Below are 12174 nucleotides of genomic sequence, written 5' to 3'. Positions count from 1 at the left end.
GAAAAAAATGGGTAATTTAATTGTCTATTCAATCTATATAATTCAGTAACATATATGCGAGTTGGTCACCTTTGCAATTCTGATGAGCAGTACACTTACATGCAGCACTGTCGCTTCGTATTGGGCCCTCCAAACTTGGGTTTGTCCAGGCAGTTCATGCACTCGCCACAGTCCTCCTCATGGTTGCAGCCCTTGCAGATCCCACACCTCCGAGAGCGGAGTCCAACTGGTGCAAGGCTCTTTTGTTTAGCAAAACCTGCTCCCGACTTCCTGACCTTGGTAACCTTTTGGTCCAGCAGCCCAGGGCTGTCTGGACCAGAGAGAGACTCACCACCTTCAATAGATCAGGTATATAATTATGAAATCTTTCATAGGAAAGTCAAAGAAAGTTGTGTGGAAAGACCAGAACGCATAATGTCACTTAAAAATGTTTGAGAGATTTGCATTGATAATCAGTTTTGAAAGCTTGAGGCTCTACCTTGGTTCTTGCCAGAGGGGGATATGCCAGTTCTCTCATGCAGAGGCAGAGCACTGAGTCTGGGGATCATGTCATCGGACACCAGCGCACGAGGCTGGCCCAGCACCACAGCTGCTGCACGGCACACATGCTTGATGCGTGGACCCCCCGCTCTGCGGAACTCCTGTTAACAAGGAGAGGGGGGACAGGGAGGGATGCTGTTATGACATTCATTCATCACAATGAAAAATGTATTTATGACCAGAAAAGGTGGGTCTTAGTGAGGAAGAAACAACATACTGATACTTTATTAAGTAGGAGACAAAGCAACATTCAGACACATTGAATAGCAAGAGACACTGAACATAAAACATGCAGAGAACAGCACAGACCAGGATTGTGTTCATTTGCCCATACCTGTGACAGGGGAGGGTCAGTCATGTTTGAGGCAGCAGGCTCAAGCTGCTCTTTCGATTTCCTCCTTTGTCTCTTCCCTGCTGCATCTCTGGAGCCAGCAGGCCCTGATAGAAGCTGCAGGTAACATGTTTCATCACTATGGGCTTACACAGGAAGCTCTCCAGAGATATCACAATATTGGTGTTAATGAATATCATCCTATTTAATGACAATGAAGGGAAACAAAGCATATTCTGTATCAGAAAAAAGTCCCACTATGCATGTTCTTTACTGAAAAACAATTACTGTTTGCATGGCAATTTTGAAGTGTATTCTTTTTATGAGTGGGACAATTATTACCCCTGAGGACTTGAGTTGTTTCTGCTGGTCAATCTTGTTGAGCTGGACCTTGGCTTTCTTGAGCAGATTGAACATCCTCTTATTGGCCCCTGTGAAGCGAACTCTCTGGGTGGCTCCTTTCTCAGCAGTAGCACGGTCAGCCTCAGCGATCATGTTCAGATGCAGTTCCTGTGGCTCAAGCTTTCCTGCTTCTGGGACAGAGAAAGACCAAAAAGTATGTCACTACTTTCCAGGGTAGTTTAAGCAGTAAAAACATACTCAGAGACATTAAACCAAGTAACATACAAATAAACAAAAATACCAGGTTTACATAATGTGCAGTTATTTATCAAGCAAGCCAGTGTTACACAACAATCAGCATTAATTGATTGATCTTTGCTTACCTGCAATAACATTTTCAGCATTTGTTTTGTCTTCCTCTGTCAACTCCTCATGTTCTCCATATTGAAATGTTAAGAACTTTGAGTTCATAGTCCGAACACACACAGAGACTTTTCGCACAACCCCAGGGCTATCAAGGTCCTCAATCTTGAGCTTGGATTTGCCTTGCTTTGATTTGGGTTTGCTTGGAGCTGTGATTGTGGGACGTTTCTTTAGACAGATGCTCTTGACTTCATCATCCAGACCTTCCGCTAGCATATGAACAGAAGACTGAAGAGTATTGCAAACACCATCTGTCATCACGTTTTTTCTTCTCCTTTTGGGAAGTCCTGGTTGCAGCTTCTTCAGTCGCTTGTACATATTTAGGTGAGATGTTTGCTTGTTGAACTTGTAGCACCTTTTCTTTTTCTGAACCTCCTGGGGATCGGTTGATGGGTCAGAAGCAATTTGAAATTCTTTGGATAAAAGTAAAGTCTCATACTCGCTCTGTAGAGTTTTGTCCAGTGTATATACCTCCTCACCAGACTCTCCTGGCACATGCCACTTGAAACTGGGATTCCTCAAAAGGGACTTCCTCTTTCCAGACTGCTTTCCGGAGGATAAGCCGTCACTCACGTCAGTGGTTTCCTGTTCGAGTTCCTGAGTTGAGAACAAATCAACATCTAACTGAGCCTCATTCAGAAATTCTTCCTCGTCGATAGGCAGATCYGGAGTAAGCTCTCTACCTGTGCCATCTTCTCGTTTCCTTCCAGTGCGTGGGTGTAAGCCGAATAGTTGGCCTTTCTTCGGGGAGTTTCTACGAGGCAAAACYGACATGCCAGCATCATCCATAAACCTCTGTGGAGTCTTGATCACCCGTGAGGACCGGYCACTGARYACWGGCATGATGAAGTGCTTTATGTTTTTAAGGTACTTTGATTTACCATGCTGGTCATCAAAAGCATCAGACTGTGGTTCATCATCCACAGTGTCTTGTATATCCTGCTCCTCCAAAATTTGCTGGGCGAGATCKATTTCTACCTGCTTAGATAGAGTTTTAGGCCTGGCTCTTGGTCTTTTGGTACCAAGGAACTGAAAGCTTGAATTGGGGACCTTTTTCCTTCTGTACTTGGTCTTGAGGATGCCAAGGAGTTTAGAGCTTGCCGGTGTGGAAGCAGCCTCTGGGGAGGAAACTTCCTTTAGGTCTACCTCTTCAACAGCTTCAGGTACCTTACTTTCAGGTGATTTACTCTCATCACTCTTTCTCCCTCTTGGCCTCTGCCTTTGTTTCTGTTTCTGCCTCTGTCCAATCAAGGCTCTTCGCTTCTTTTTGCCATGTTTGAACAGACTTCTATGACGGCGTGGTTCTGTCTTTTCAATAACAGAGGGCTCCAACAGCAGCACCTTTCCACTCTCTATTGGCTGGGTCTCTTGGTCCACCTTTACCGCTGGTTGAGTGTCAGCCAAAGTCACAGGTTCAGATGATGTTGGTGTCTTTGACTTCTTTCTTATTGAACGGCTAGAAGCTATTCTCCTAGGTTTAGAGACAAGAGACAACGTGGAGACCTCCTCTCTCTGTGGTTCAAATGGGGCCATCTCGGTGTTTGGAGTTTCAGATGTTGTGTATTTGACTTCTTCTTATTGAAAGGCTAGAAAGTTCTTCTCCTAGTTAGAGACAACAGAACGTGAGACCTCCTCTCTCGTGGTTCAAATGGGCCATCTCTGTGTTTGGAGTTTCAGATATGTTGGTCTTTGACTTCTTTCTTTATTGAAAGGCTAGAAGTTCTTCTCCTAGGTTTAGAGACAAAGACAACGTGAGACCTCCTCTCTCTGTGGTTCAAATGGGCCATCTCGTGTTTGGAGTTTCAGATGATGTTGTGTCTTGACTCTTTCTTATTGAAAGGCTAGAAGTTCTTCTCAGGTTTAGGACAACAGACAATGTGAGACCTTCCTCAGTCTGTGTTCAAATGGGCCATCTCTGTGTTTGGAGTTTCAGATGATGTTGGTGTCTTTGACTTCTTTCTTATTGAAAGGCTAGAAGTTCTTCTGCTAGGTTTAGCGACAACAGACAATGTGGAGACCTCCTCTGTCTGCTGTTCAGATGGGGCCATCTCGGTGTTTGGAGTTTCAGATGGTGTCTTTCTTGACTTCTTTCTTATTGAAAGGCTAGAAGTTATTCTATGTTTAGAGACAACAGACAACGTGGAGACCTCCTCTGTCTGTGGTTCAGATGGGGCTAACTCTGTATTTGGAGATTCAGCGGGTTCAGGTAACATCTGTGTCTTCCCTGGCCTCTTTCTAACTGAAATACTCAAACTTCTTCTCCTTCTAGGTTTAGAGACAGACAATGTGGAAACCTCAGTCTTCAAAACCTCATTGGTCTGTGGTTCTGCTTCACTGGCAGGTATAGCAGATGGATGTTCCACATTTGGACTTGATTGAAGCTTGTGTTTGTGGGTTGTCCAGGGTTTATGACTTCCCCGCTTCTTCCGTGGTGTAGACATCTTTGCCAGTCTTCTCCTCCTTGCTTTGGGAGTTGGCACAGCATTTGTGTCTGATAAAAAAACATTGTCCTCCAGAATTTCACTTGAATCTGTTGTGTTTACCAGTATCTTTTTTTCTTCCGGCGCAGGACTAGTTTGATGGATCAAGAATGATGGTTTTGAGCGTTTAGGTTTACCGGGTGAGGAGACCTTTTTTATCTGAAGGGGTGGAACAACCTTTGCCACAGTATCACCACAGTCAGTTTGAGTGGCCTCCTCTGGATGTGGTTGCATTACCTGTCCCACTTCAACATGAAGAGAGGACTTTTCCTCAAGAGACGAAGTCTCCTTAGTCTTCTTCTTGGAAGACTTCTCATTATGTGTGTGCTCAGCATCTCTGGAAGTGGTAAAACTCGTGGCCTCTTTTTCTTCGGGGTTCTCTACACTCTTGATCACACTGGGTTCAAAAAGAGAGTCTTTGTCTAATTCAGTGGTACTCTGCTGCTTCTCTGTTCCTTTGACAGTATTTCCAGAGCCCTGCACTTGGGTGTCCTTTCTTTTCCCCTTAACTAATGTAAGTGTCCACACAAACTTGCTTCGTTTCTTCTTACGAGATGAGCCTTCCAATTTGGGGTTTCTGATTTTAATCAGTTTAAAACTTGGAATCCCGATTATGTCATCGTCATTTTTAAAAGCCAGACCGTCATTGGATTCAACAATTGACTTTTCAGGTTCTGTGGCTAATGGAACATGGATTTCTGTGACCATCTTCTCTTCTTGATGTGCCTTGCTTTGTTTACGCTTACTCTTTCTGGATGGTGGTTTGGCTTCCTCTATTCTTGAAACCTCTAACAAAGACTCTGCCAGACATACTTTATCATTGCTCTGGTTTTTTGATTCTGTTGTTACAAGGCCTTCATTTGTTTCGGGGGGTGGATTAGTAGTTCTACTTCTTCTCCGGATCACCAGTTTATTGACTTCAGTGCTTACCTCTGTGGTTCTTTCTTTCCGTTTGAATTTCTTAATGTCTGTTTTTGGCTCTGCATTTCCACTTTCCAGTGCAATGTCCTGTTTGCCTGTTGATTTTATACCCCCCTCTGATTTTTGGTCATCAACCTCCCCAACTTTGGCCCCACGTTGAACACAGGGTTCAGTGATCTTGGAGGCAGATCTACCACGCCTCCTTGCCGGTATGGCTCCTCCGCCTCCCTCATCCTCAGTGCCATTCAGATGCTGTGCCTCATCAGCTTGTGTCTCTGTCTTTAATTTGACATGGGCACAGGAGATCTGGTCACCTTTGACGTCATTAGCTTTTGATTGAAATTGTAATCCTTTTCCCTTCAGCTTCTCCACAGATTTTAGACGTCCTCCCTTTTCCTTTCTCACCGTCTTCTTGGCCACCAACTTGATGGTAATCCTTGGAGTTATAGCTGCCCCGTTTTTTGCAGGACGCTTCTCCTTTGCTGGGTTTGAGTGCTTGTTTTTTGAACCCTTCCTACCATCCTTGGAAGGCACTGCATCAGGCGGAATTGCACAGTGGACCTCTTGTGAAGATGGTGCATCTTCTTTAGGAGTTGGAGACCCATCTGTCTCCTTTGGGGTGACTACAAGAGGTAGCTTCTCTCGTATCCTTTTTGATTTTGTTTTGACAGGATTACCTTATGGAGGAAAAAAACATGAGGAAATTACTATCATATCTAAGCTGATATACAATGCCTTCAGAAAGTATTCATACCCCTTGTTTTATTCCACATTTGTTGCGTAACAGCCTGAATTCAAAATGGTTTAAAATTAAATTTCTCACCCATCTACACAATACCCCATAATGACAGTGAAAACATGAAAAAAATGAAGAAAATTGCTAATTTATTGCAAATGAAATACAGAAATCGAATTTACATAACTATTCACACCCCTGAGTAAATACATGTCAGAATCACCTTTGGCAGTGATTACAGCTGTGAGTCTTTATGGGTGAGTCTCTAAGAGCATTGCACCACTGGAATGTAGAATATTTGCATCATACTCTTTTTAGAATTATTCAAGCTGTCAAGTTGGTTGTTGATCATAGCAAGACAGCCATTTTCAAGTCTCGCCATAGATTTTCAAGCAGATTGAAGTCAAAACTGTAACTAGGCCTCTCAGTAACCTTCAATGTCGTCTTGGTAAGCAACTCCAGTATATACTTGCAGTGATGGAAAAAGTAACCAATAAACATTAATAAAAAATGACTCAAGTAACAGCGAAAGTCACCCAGTAAAATACTAGAGTAAAAGTCAAAGTATTGAGCTTTAAAAATACTTAAGTACCAAAAGTAAATGAAATTGATKAAATATACTTAAGTATCAAAAGTAAAAGTATAAATACATCACATATTCCTTATATTAAGCAAACCGGACTGCACCATTTTTTTTTCTGGATAGCCTGGGGCACACTCAAACACTTCGACATCATTTACAAATGAATAATTTTGTGATAAGTGAGTCCGACATATCAAAGGCAGTACGGATGACCAGGGATGTTCTCTTGATAAGTGTGAGAATTGGACCCTTTTCCCGTCCTGATAAATTCAAAATGTAACAAGTAATTTTGAGTGTCACAGAAAATGGAGTAAAAAGTACATTATTTTCTTTAGGAATGTAGTCAAATAAAAGCTGTCAAAAATATACAGTTGAAATCTGAAGTTCATATACACTTAGGTTGTAGTCATTAAAACTAGTTTTTCAACCACTCCATACATTTCTTGTTCACAACTATAGTTTTGGCAAGTCGGTTTGGACATCTACTTTGTGCATGACAAGTAATTTTTCCAACAATTGTTAACAGACAAATTATTTCACTTCACAGTTAATACAGGTAATGAGTAAAGAACAGGAGGGCTTCTTAAAGAAAAACTAACAGGTCTGTGAGAGCCGGAATTCTTACTGGTTGGTAGGTGATCAAATACTTATGTCATGCAATAAAATGCAAATTAATACAATGTGATTTTCTGGATTTCTTTTAGATTCCGTCTCTCACAGTTGAAGTGTACCTATGATAAAAATTACAGACCTCTACATGCTTTGTAAGTAGGAAAACCTGCAAAATCGACAGTGTATCAAATACTTGTTCTCCCCACTGTATATGTATAATATATATATCTAATATTTGTCTATCTATATATCCACATACATATATACATACATACATATATACAGTTGAAGTCGGAAGTTTAAATACACCTTAGCCAAATACATTTAAACTCKGTTTTTCACAATTCCTGACATTTAATCCTAGTAAAAATTCCCTGTCTTAGGTCAGTTAGGATCACCACTTTATTTTAAGAATGGGAAATGTCAGAATAATAGTAGAGAGAATTATATATTTCAGCTGTTATTTCTTTCATCACATTCCCAGTGGGTCAAAAGTTTACAAGCACTCAATTAGAATTTGGTAGCATTGCCTTTAAATTGTTTAACTTGGGTCAAACATTTCAGGTAGCCTTCCACAAGCTTCCCACAATAAGTTGGGTGAATTTTGGCCCAATCCTCCTGACAGAGCTGGTGTAACGGAGTCAGGTTTGTAGGCCTCCTTGCTTGCACACACTTTTTCAGTTCTGCCCACACATTTTCTATGGGATTGAGGTCAGGGCTTTGTGATGGCCACTCCAGTACCTTGACTTTGTTGTCCTTAAGCCATTTTGCCACAACTTTGTTAGTATACTTGGGGTCATTGTCCATTTGGAAGACCCATTTGCTATCAAGCTTTAACTCCCTGACTGATGTCTTGAGATGTTGCTTTAATATATCCACATAATTTTCCATCCTCATGATGACATCTATTTTGTGAAGTGCACCAGTCCCTCCCGCAGCAAAGCACCCCCATAACATGATGCTGCCACCCCCGTGCTTCATGGTTGTTCTTTGGATTGCAAGCATCCCCCTTTTTCCTCCAAACATAACGATGGTCAGTATGGCCAAACAGTTCTATTTTTGTTTCATCAGACCAGAGGACATTTCTCCAAAAAGTACGATCTTTGTCCTCATGTGAAGTTGCAAACATTAGTCTGGCTTTTTTATGGTGGTTTTGGAGCAGTGGCTTCTTCCTTGCTGAGCGGCCTTTCAGGTTATGTCGATATAGGACTCGTTTTACTGTGGATAGAGATACTTTTGTACCTGATTCCCCCAGAATCTTCACAAGGTCCTTTGCACTTTTCGCACCAAAGTACATTCATCTCTAGGAGACAGAAACAGTCTCCTTCCTCAGCGGTATGACGGCTGTGTGGTCCCATAGTGTTTATACTTGCATACTATTGTTTGTACAGATGAACGTGGTACCTTCAGGCATTTGGAAATTTCTCCCAAGGATGAACCAGGCTTGAGGAGGTCAACAAACTTTTTTCTGGGGTCTTGGCTGATTTCTTTGGATTTACCCATGATGTCAAGCAAAGAGGCACTGAATTTGAAGGTAGGCCTTGAAATACATCCACAGGTACACCTCCAATTGACTCAAATTATGTCAATTAGACTATCAGAAGCTTCTAAAGCCATGACATCATTTTCTGGACTTTTCCAAGCTGTTTAAAGGCACAGTCAACTTAGTAAACTTCTGTATGTACTTCTGTATGTAAACTTCTGACCCACTGGAATTGTGATACAGTGAATTATAAGTGAAATAATCTGTCTGTAAACAATTGTTGTAAAAATGACTTGTGTCATGCACAAAGTAGATGTCCTAACCGACTTGCCAAAACTACAGTTTGTTAACAAGAAATATGTGGAGTGGTTGAAAAACAAGTTTTAATGACTCCAAGTATGTAAACTTCCGACTTCAACTGTATGTATGTATATGCCATTGTGTTGTAGGTTATCGTCTTGCTTAAAGGTGAACTTGTCTTCCATTGGCTGTTGGAAAGCACACAAACAAGGTTTTCCACTAGAATTTTGCTTGTGCTTAGATCTATTCTGTTTCTTTTTGTCCTTAAAAACTCACTAGTAGTTGCTGATGACAAGCAAACCCATAACATGATGCAGCCACCACCATGCTTGTAAATATGAAGAGAGTTACTCAGCGATGTGGTGTGTTGGATTTGTCCCAAACATAAAGCTTTGTATTTCAGGACTAGGGTTGCAAAGGGTCGGAAACTTTCCAGCAATTTTTTTTGAATATTTAAGCAAATTTTCCACGAAAAGTTAAGCCCAGGAATTTTGCTAAAATTTATCAAAAAAGTTAGCTTATAACAGTGAACCTTTTTTGTGGGATACACATAAGGCAATTCTAAGTCTTGTGACATATTTTGGTTAAACTACACCCAATTCAATGGAATTGAAACCCTCTGCATACACAATTCATTCTTCCATCACATGTGCAGTGCACTCTTCCATCACATATATAGCTGATTCTCGAGATCTTGCACACTAATGAGATGCTATTGATGCCAAACTACTACACTGTCTGAACCAAGGACTACATGCTTTCTGGGAAGTTTTGATTACAATACTGGGTGGGGTGAATATATTTTTTATGACAATTTTTTGTTAACTAGTAAATAGTGGCCTTCAGAAAAGTGTGTTTAAATAATTTCTAACTTGTTAACAGGTTTTGCTAGTTAGTTTTTGCTACCATGTGGGTTTTAGCTTGCTTGAGCCTGCTAACAGTGTTAATTCACCTGTTTCCATACATGTTTCATTTTAAAACATTTCTTACAAAGGAGTTGTTTAATCTAACTGCTTAACTATTTATCTGGACATGGAATTGTATTTTTTATTTTTTTTTACTAAAAATGCCACGGGCAATATCTGACGTGTGGAGACATTTCACTGCAGCTAATGTAGAAGGTAAAGCTGTGTACATTTGCAAGTACTGTGCCAAATCATATGTGAAGAATGCAACAATGATTAAAAATCATCTGGCTAAGTGAATAAAGTTCCCTCAGAGCCCAAAACAAGCAACCTTTGACAAAAGTCCCTCTACTTCTATTCGAGGTGAAAATGATGAATCAGACACCTTATCGATAGCAACAGCTCGTGGTCCTCCTGGAATCAGATGTTTTTTTCACTCAATGGAGGAACGTAGTCAGAGAAATGCTGATGAATGTCTTGCTCGAGCTGTGTATGCAACTGGTTCACCTCTGATGCTCACAGGCAATGTGTATTGGAAGAGATTTCTGAATGTTCTTCGCCCAGCATACACCCCTCCAACCAGACATGCTTTATCTATCATTTGCTGGATGCAGAGTTTAACAGAGTTCAAGTGAAGGTCAAAGAAATCATAGAGAAAGCAGACTGTATTGCAATCATCTCTGATGGGTGGTCGAATGTTCGTGGGCAAGGAATAATTAACTACATCATCATCTCCACCCCTCAACCAGTATTCTGCAAGAGCACAGACACAAGGGACAACAGATACACTGGTCTCCACATTGCAGATGAGCTGAAGGCAGTCATGAATGACCTTGGACTACAGAAGGTATTTGCACTGGTGACAGACAATGCTGCGAACATGAAGGCCGCTTGGTCTAAAGGGGAGGAGTCCTACCCTCACATCACACCCATAGGCTGTGCTGCTCATGCTTTGAATCTGCTAATCAAGGACATCATGGCACTGAAAACAATGGATACACTTTACAGGAGAGCCAAGGAAATGGTTAGGTATGTGAAGGATCATCAAGTTATAGCAGCAATCTACCTCACCAAGCAAAGTGAGAAAAATAAGAGCACCACATTGAAGCTGCCCAGCAACACCTGTTGGGGTGATGTTGTCATCATATTTTACAGTATCCTGGAGGGGAAGGAATCTCTCCAAGAAATGGCCATATCACAGTCTGCTGATATGGACAGCCCAATCAAGTGGATCCTCCTGGATTATGTATTTTGGGAGAGAGTGGTAAGTAGCCTGAAACTCCTGAAACCTATAGCAGTAGCCATTGCACGGATTGAGGGAGACAATGCCATCCTGTCTGATGTTCAGACTAGAGGTCGACCGACTAATCGGAATGGCCGATTAATTAGGGTTGATTTCAAGTTTTCATAACAAATCGGTAAATCGGCATTTTATCTTTGAATCACAGCCTACTTCGCCAAACAGTGATGATTTAACAAGCTCATCCGCGAAAAAAATCACTGTCGTTGCACCAACCTAACCATAAACATCAATGCCTTTCTTAAAATCAAAACATAAGTACAGTGGGGAGAACAAGTATTTGATACACTGCCGATTTTGCAGGTTTTCCTACTTACAAAGCATGTAGAGGTCTGTAATTTTTATCATAGGTACACTTCAACTGTGAGAGACGGAATCTAAAACAAAAATCCAGAAAATCACATTGTATGATTTTTAAGTAATTAAATTCGCATTTTATTGCATGACATAAGTATTTGATCACCTACCAACCAGTAAGAATTCCGGCTCTCACAGCCTGTTAGTTTCCTTAAGAAGCCCCCCTGTTCTCCACTCATTACCTGTATTAACTGCACCTGTTTGAACTCCGTTACCTGTATAAAAGAACACCTGTCCACCCACTCAATCAAACAGACTCCAACCTCTCCACAATGGCCAAGACCAGAGGCTGTGTAAGACATCAGGATAAAATTGTAGACCTGCACAAGGCTGGATGGGCTACAGGACAATAGGAAGCAGCTTGGTGAGAAGGCAACAACTGTTGGCGCAATTATTAGAAAATGGAAGAAGTTCAAATGACGGCAATCACCCTCGTCTGGGCTCCATGCAAGATCTCACCTCGTGGGGCATCAATGATCATGAGGAAGGTGAGGGGATCAGCCCAGAACTAACGGCAGGACCTGGTCAATGACCTGAAGAGAGCTGGACCACAGTCTCAAAGAAAACCATTAGAACACACTACGCCGACATGGATTAAAATCCTGCAGCGCACGCAAGGTCCCCTGCTCAAGCCACGCATGTCCAGCCCGTCTGAAGTTTGCCAATGACCATCTGGATGATCCAGAGGAGGAATTGGAGAGCCATGTGGTCTGATGAGACAAAAATAGAGCTTTTTGTCTAAACTCCACTCGCCGTGTTTGGAGGAGAAGAAGGATTAGTACAACCCCAAGAACACCATCCTAACCGTGAAGCTTGGAGGGTGAAACATCATTCTTGGGATGCTTTCTGCAAAGGGGACAG

The 12174-nt window shown here is 41.7% G+C and overlaps 1 protein-coding gene across 1 annotated transcript in view; it reads right to left on the bottom strand.

Annotated features, from left to right (window-relative positions):
- LOC111958933 (histone-lysine N-methyltransferase 2B) overlaps nucleotides 1–12174 on the bottom strand; it is a 76077-nt gene that overhangs the window by 51179 nt on the left and 12724 nt on the right. The window contains exons 3-8 of the mRNA XM_070437496.1: nucleotides 3669–5714; nucleotides 1597–3042; nucleotides 1214–1404; nucleotides 875–988; nucleotides 479–641; nucleotides 100–334 (exon numbers count right to left, since the gene is read on the bottom strand). Coding sequence (XP_070293597.1) covers nucleotides 100–334; nucleotides 479–641; nucleotides 875–988; nucleotides 1214–1404; nucleotides 1597–3042; nucleotides 3669–5714 — 4195 coding nt within the window. The remainder of the gene's footprint in view (nucleotides 1–99; nucleotides 335–478; nucleotides 642–874; nucleotides 989–1213; nucleotides 1405–1596; nucleotides 3043–3668; nucleotides 5715–12174) is intronic.

The sequence above is a fragment of the Salvelinus sp. IW2-2015 genome, linkage group LG35 (genome assembly GCF_002910315.2).
Source record: "Salvelinus sp. IW2-2015 linkage group LG35, ASM291031v2, whole genome shotgun sequence".
Classification (NCBI taxonomy): Eukaryota; Metazoa; Chordata; class Actinopteri; order Salmoniformes; family Salmonidae; genus Salvelinus; species Salvelinus sp. IW2-2015.
The sequence above is the reverse complement of the archived record's forward strand: the minus strand, read 5'-3'. Positions and strand labels throughout refer to the sequence as shown.